The sequence below is a fragment of the Lycium barbarum genome, chromosome 10 (genome assembly GCF_019175385.1).
Source record: "Lycium barbarum isolate Lr01 chromosome 10, ASM1917538v2, whole genome shotgun sequence".
Classification (NCBI taxonomy): domain Eukaryota; kingdom Viridiplantae; phylum Streptophyta; class Magnoliopsida; order Solanales; family Solanaceae; genus Lycium; species Lycium barbarum.
The window spans coordinates 13150539-13157936 of NC_083346.1; the positions used below are offsets into that span (position 1 = coordinate 13150539).

Consider the following 7398-nt stretch of genomic DNA (forward strand, 5'->3'; position numbering starts at 1 on the left):
AAAAAATGTGGGGTAGCTATGAAATGTAAATTTTGAATAATATAGCTACTAAACTTAAATATTAAAAAAGATAGTTACTATCCATAATTAAGTCTTAGGAGTAGCTATGACAAGTAAATTTTACTTCTTTATAACTGTGGTGTTGGGATCAACTTTCGCACACCTCAATTAATTCTAAGGGTATCTACTACTCGATCCCGTCAATACATGTACAGGTAATTCGGTGCATCTTCACTAATTCCATGGAGTATCTATTATCTCCTAAGTCCTATCAATATAGCTACCGGATAACCTTGTCCACGGTCCACCAATACTTGAATAGATGGGAAAAGATTATCTAGTATTTTGCTTTGCTGAACTTTGAACTTCCATGCTTTGCGAACTACTTTGATATGCATTCTTTGAGCCAAGATCTATCGGAAACAACCTCTCTATCCTCTCTAGACCCCATTTATGAGACTACACTAGGTATGGATATGTTGTTGAACGTTGAACTTGAGAGTTCACGATTGTCTATTCACTTTCATGAGTCTTAGGTATGGAATTCAAAGCCTTTTAGCTCATCTTCAAATAGAAAATACTTTTTGATCTTCATATGACGTTGTGGTGATTCTTTAGCAGCTGCCTCACAAGCTTGGAGACTCCATAAGGATGCTATCAGTAGAGGCGGATGGGGGCTCTATAAGTTAGGGTTCAATTGAACCCCAAACTGTCAATACGAGGTATAAATTTATGTGTAAAAATTTATTAAAACTACAATAAACAGTAAATTTGAACTCATAACTTTAAAAATATAATAAGTTAGTGCTAAAAGTTTAAAATATTGAACCCCTAAAATTTAAATTCTAGATCCGTCTCTGGCTATTAGTACTCTAGTTGTGAAAGAAACCCTTCAAGCTTCCCCTTATAAGTTTGTACTTGATATTCAAATCCAATAAATCATCATCAAATATCATACCCATCTTGATCAGCTCGCCAGTCGCCAGTGAGAATATTTCACATGGGAACATTTTTATTTGTGCACCAAACCTCTGTTTTTTTTTTCCTTTCTATTATTATTCTATAGAAAGCATTGGTATGTGTGCATGATTTATCCACCTCAATCAGCTCACGGAAGAAGATATATTTCACATGGTACACAATGTTATTTAAATATTCCAAACTCTGTGGTCATCTGCGTTTTTTTTATATGAAAAACATTGAGAAGTGTGCATATTAACTTGACTATATATAGCAAACAACATTTGATGACCAGAGGTTTTGGACTTACTATAATTTAATAAGACAAAAAGTGTCCCACTACGCATACCAGTAATTAAATTACTGAACTGGTTGAGCAAATCCAAATCAATAGCTTCTTCATTCCTTACTGAAATGGAGATTTATCAGTTCTTTAACTATGTTGCATTAATCTTTCTCTCCATCTTTCTTCTACTGATAAGGAAATGGAAAGCCCAAAAGCTAAAACTGCCTCCAGGTCCATGGAAACTACCTTTTATTGGAAGCCTACACCACTTAGCATTGGCAGGTCCACTTCCTCACCATGGCCTAACAAATTTAGCAAAACGCTATGGTCCTCTCATGCACTTACAGCTAGGAGAAGTTCTTATGATTGTCATTTCATCGCCTCGAATGGCGAAGGAAGTACTAAAAACTCACGACCTCATTTTCGCAACGAGGCCTAAACTCACTTATGCTGACATCGTTCATTACAATAGTACAGACGTAGTATTTTCTCCGTATGGTGCATATTGGAGGCAGATCCGTAAAATTTGTGTACTAGAACTCTTGAGTGCCAAGATGGTTAACAACTTTGTTAGCTCGATTTGTCAAGATGAGTTGTTGAATATGATTTCATCGATAAGATTCAAGTCCGATCTTCCTGTCAACCTTACGGAAAAAATCATTTGGTTTACTAGTTCGGTAACTTGTAGATCAGCTTTAGGGAAGATATGCAATGAGCACCAGGAAAAGTTGATATATCTTATGAAGGAAATATTATCATTGTCAATTGCAGTTAATCTTGCTGATTTTTTTCCAAAATGGAAATTCCTTCATGACCTTGGTGGTTCAAAATCTAGACTGTTGAAGGTACATGGTAAGGTTGATGAAATCTTGGAATATGTAGTGAATGAGCACAAATTGAATCGAGCTAATGGCAAAAAGGGTAATGGTGAATTTGGAAGCGAAGACCTGATTGATGTTATGCTAAGAGTTAGAGAAAGCAGAGAACAGCAACTTCCCATCACTGATGAGAATATCAAGGCAATAATACTCGTACGTTTTCTATCTCAATTTAGTTTGGTGGGGGATGGATGAGGTTCTTTCGTTCTTAACAAGCAGTTTCGGGTTCCAATAGAGAAGCCTCTAGTAGGAAGAATTTTCCACTTCAATACGCCCTACACATTGCGAACCTGGATTAGTCCATCCAGTTTTCTGAATATCAGATGGTTGTACCAAAAAAATGTTTTATTATCCTCTCTTAATAGTTAATGACCAATGAAGTGACATACAAGAGCTAACATTGTTCTTACTTTTTTGCACCACATTTACTAGATCTTTCTTATAGAAAGAAGGACAAATATGTGAACCCCTGATTTTCTGACATGAGTATTGACTACTTCTGGCACAAGTTTGGAAAAATTAAAAAGAGCTTCCTTGTTCGAATCTAGCTTAACAATTGTTGGCCAAATCAATTTGTATGGGCCAACATATTCCATGAAGTGAACTTCTCTTCTATATAAAAGAACGGGAAGGTAACTAAATTAGAGAAAGGATTTCATTTATATATACTGAGTGTAAAGAGTTCTTACGCCTTCCCTATATTTCAACCTTCAGGCCTTATTCTTTGGGTTAATTTCTAGTCCTACTTACTATGAATTGTTACATGTAGCTATCTTTTAAGTGACTTGATAGTGTATAATATTTTTGCTATTATTCTGTCTGTTTTCTTCATCACGCAGGACATGTTCTCGGCCGGGTCTGAAACAACAACGACAACTATAAATTGGGCATTTGCTGAAATGATGAAGAACCCCAATGTCTTAGCAAAGGCACAAGCTGAAGTAAGACAATCCTTGAAGGGAAAGAAAGATTTTCAACAGATTGATCTTGATGAGTTAAAGTACCTGAAGTTAGTAATCAAAGAAACTTTACGAATGCACCCTCCTGTACCTTTATTTGTACCTAGAGAATGCATGGAGGAAACAAAGATTGATGGCTACAATATACCTCTTAAAGCCAGAGTCTTAGTAAATGCATGGGCAATAGGAAGAGATCCTGAAAGTTGGGATGACCCTGAAAGTTTTTGCCCAGAAAGATTCGAGAATAGTCCTGTTGACTTTACTGGAAATCATCATCAGTTTATTCCGTTTAGTTCAGGAAGAAGGATGTGTCCAGGAATGTTATTTGGTTTGGCCAATGTTGGACAACTTTTGGCACAATTACTTTATCACTTCGACTGGAAACTACCTAATGGACAAAGTCATCAAAGTCTTGACATGACTGAATCACCCGGAGTTTCTGCAACAAGAAAAGATGATCTTATTTTGATTGCCACTCCTTATGATTCATGAGTTCATAGAGACAGTAGAAGGAATAAAAGTGGCACATTAGAAAAAAAACATGATATTAAATGGGTATTGCTTTGAGGTGTTTTTGATTGGAGAACATTGAAACCTCAACAATTGTTGTATTTTCTAGAGTTGGTTTATATATGCTCCACTTTGTATGCTTTAAGATGTACTCTGTACATGTTTGGGATATGTATTTGAATTCTTGAAACAATTAACTTCTATTAAATTTCAGTTTACCATTTTTAATGTTGAGGTGATGCACAATTTGCCTTCTCAAATATATGTATATATATTAATTATTGTATCATATGCACATGAAAGTTTATAGCATAATGGACTGAGGGATGGAGTTCTATTTGTGAGAGTTAAGAGAGGGACGTTTTGTTCATGTTGCAGGTTTAGATATACAGGTTGGCGGACTTCCTCACTAGATATTGCGGATATTTAGCGAAGGTGTTGCAAGCTCCACTTCTATCTGGAGCCGAGTCCGGTCTAGTATCTTCATGTATAGTGATCACGGGTAGGTCGGGGCCCTGTAACGACACTTGTATCAGTTGTCCAGTTATAGGTATCCGTAGAGGCTTCATAGATAGTATTGGTGGGTTATTTGCGGTCAGTTGAGCATCAGTTGTATGCGTCAGGCCAATAGCCACATTTGTATACAGAAGTCACTACGCTTCTCGATTATCTTTCAAGTTTGGCATGTAGTCCGGTACAAGTACATAATAGTTGCATATAGAGCATGGTCTGTCCCATTCTGTCCCATTCGGATTTGAGGCGTGACAAAGTGATATCTTTCTAGACTTTTTCAAGAAAAACCAAGATAATATGTTAGAAAATTCAAATATACATAGCAGCGGTTAAAAACCAAAATATTGGTATATGCTAAATCGCCATTTTGGCTTAGCAGCTGCCGTGGTATAATGTTTATTATGGCGGTTTTCAATAGCAGCCGTATTAAAACTGCCAAAATTGTTCCGATTTTTTTCTAGTGATTATTCAAAGTTTAGATCATGTCGTCATGTATCTATAATACAAAACTTTTCTAACAATTATACTAGAGTTATATATATATCTTCCCCCACTATAAATTTAATACAGTAGTCTAACTAAGTTTAATTGAATAGTGTCATATAAAGTATAAACAGAGCGATGGAGAACAAAAGAAAGTTTAATCTACCAAAAGGGATGGAGGTTGAAATCAATTTTATATTGACGTAAAACTGAAATATAAATTCAATGGATCATAAAGAGAAGTATATCAAAACGGGGGAGGATGAAATGTGATTCCAAGATCTTTAAGTCCAGCAATGGGTTTAGCATGAGGATAATTTTATTATATTGTTTACAGTATTTTAAATATGTATACATATTTCAAGTTGAAAACAATGATGAATTCAGCTTATTACCTCAAGAACTCGTCTTAGAATCACTTTGGAATGTATTTTAGAAATGGTTTATGGGGATAAGGCAAAGGTCATTTTTCTTATGCATGCTGATTCCAGGCCTGCTATATGTGTCAATGTCCTCTTTTTTCAACCCACAAGGTAACTCCCAATCAAAGGCATAGAGAAGATTTGATAATGCAAGTTCCACGGATGCAACCCCAAGTGCAATCCCTGGGCACCCCCTTCTTCCTGCTCCAAATGGAATTAGCTCGTAGTCTTGTCCCTTGAAATCGATATCGCTATTCAAGAATCTCTCGGGTATAAATTCTTCGGGACTTTCCCATATTTCAGGATCCCTTGCGATAACATAAGTTATAGTTCCTGGTTGAATTTCATACCCTTCTAGTGTGGATTTTCTCATTGATTCTCTAGGTATTAGTAGTGGAGTAGGTGGATGTAATCTAAATGTCTCTTTTATCACAGCTTTGAGATACGACATATTTTGGATATCATCTTCATTCACAATGCCCTTGTTTCCAATTGATTTTCTGATTTCTTCTTGAACTTTCTTCATAACTTTTGGATTCTTTATCAAGGTTGTCATTGCCCATATTACTGTAGCTGCGCTAGTGTCTGATCCAGCAACTAACACATTCTGCACAAAAATTCATGGGGAAGAAGATAGAAATTGATAATTCATGAGAAATTCTCAAGGCAATAATGGACACATTTGTGCTACACATTGAAGCTGACAAACTCAATCCATCTTTTAGTAATCTGCCCACTAAATTTAAACGGGTTGTGTTTAATCCGTTTGTTGGCTTGATATGTTAAACTTTGGGTTAAAAAAGTCAAATAGTGTAACCAGATGTGTCATATCAAAGTCCAAACTCAAACATACAAAATCGAATTTGGAAATTGGGATTTATGAAATTTTAAAATATTTTAGGTTTAACATTTTAAGAAAAATAAATTAGCTTTCAAAAAGCAAAATACAAAAGGATGGGAGGCTGCGTCATGTTGGTCTTATTAAATGATGACTTGTCAGTTGATCTATCTTAATTCAACTCATCTTGACTCAAGCAAATTTTGAACGGGCTAAATCATAACCCATGTGGACTCATCCATGTTTGATCCAACCTGCCGTCACCTCCATACGCGTAAAAACGTACATATGTATATGTGCATATAATTATATGTGTATGTATATGTGTGTGCGGGGGCGTGTAGAAGCAGGTAGGTTCAAGACATGAGAAATTACCATGAGAACTCCTTTTATGTCCTCCAAAGTGAGATCAATCGGTGTTGATTGCTCTTTCCTCAATTGAAGCAAAACATCTAAAATATCTCCTTTCATGGATTTTGGCCTATTGGAACTTTGATGATGCTCAATTAGTTCTTCATAAAATTCATCCAAATCTTTGAAATTCTTCTCAAGTCTATTTGCCAATCCGGTAAGTTTATCGATCCAACTTAAAGAAGGAAAAAAATCAGACACAAAAAAGCTAGCCAACATAGCTTCAGTTTCAGCGAAAAGATAATCAAATTTCTTCCTTTCATGTGCTTCTTCATCAAATCTAATGCCAAAAGCAACTCTACAAATAATTGTACTACTAAGTGACATCATTAAATTGCTCAAATTGGTGATTTGAGAATTAGCAGCATGTGGAGATATTTTCTTGATCATTCTTGAGACTTCATCTTCACGAATTGGACCAAATGATTGCACTTTCTTGAGATTAAATAGATGAAGAACACATATTTTTCTCATCTCCCTCCAATAATCATTGTAAGGTGCAAAGGCAATATCACGGCCCTTGTAAGACAATTTTTGCTGGCCAAGAATAGAAGGTCTACTACAGAATACTAAATCTTGTGTCTTGAGTACTTCTTTTGCTAATTTTGCAGAAGAAACGACAACTATTGGAGCAGAAGCAAGTTTCAATGAGAAGATTTTTCCATATTTCTTGGAAAGTTTCCAAAAATAGAGATGAGGGGCTAAAGTATCATATTGATGCAAATTTCCAATGAATGGAAGCCCAATAGGACCTGGTGGCAGATGATTTTTTCCACTGTTTTTGGCTTTAGGAAGAAGAATGATAAGAACAATAGGAATGGCCACAAGGAGTAGAAAGAACATCATTTTGTGGTCTAGTTGCCTCTTCACTTGATATGTCTTATATCTATATATAAAATGGATCTTGGGTTAAGCCTTTCCGTTTTCCTTTTTTCGATTATTAGAGTGTTTATAAATCCTGTATATTGAGACTATCAGGTTATCAAAAATATAGTTACTATCATAATGAAAGGAACCATTTACTTGGGGAGTAAGATTGGCGATTTACTGCAACATGTTAAATTAAATTAATAGTGTAAAAAATTAATATGCTGTCAGTTTATATAAGTTAAATTCTTAATTAAATAAATACTAAAAA

At 35.4% G+C, this 7398-nt stretch overlaps 2 protein-coding genes across 2 annotated transcripts; one reads left to right on the forward strand and one right to left on the reverse strand.

Annotated features, from left to right (window-relative positions):
• The first annotated feature begins 1259 nt into the window (after positions 1-1259).
• LOC132615942 (premnaspirodiene oxygenase-like) lies at positions 1260-3821 on the forward strand. The gene is made up of 2 exons (XM_060330548.1): positions 1260-2277; positions 2964-3821. Exons 1-2 carry the CDS (start codon positions 1375-1377, stop codon positions 3573-3575), a joined length of 1515 nt encoding a protein of 504 aa, XP_060186531.1. The 5' UTR covers positions 1260-1374; the 3' UTR covers positions 3576-3821.
• Positions 3822-4886: 1065 nt separating this feature from the next.
• On the reverse strand, positions 4887-7192 carry LOC132615722 (6,7,8-trihydroxycoumarin synthase-like). Its single transcript, XM_060330330.1, has 2 exons — positions 6225-7192; positions 4887-5618 (listed from the first exon to the last, which is right to left on the reverse strand). Exons 1-2 carry the CDS (start codon positions 7104-7106, stop codon positions 5022-5024), a joined length of 1479 nt encoding a protein of 492 aa, XP_060186313.1. The 5' UTR covers positions 7107-7192; the 3' UTR covers positions 4887-5021.
• Between the last annotated feature and the right edge of the window lie 206 nt (positions 7193-7398).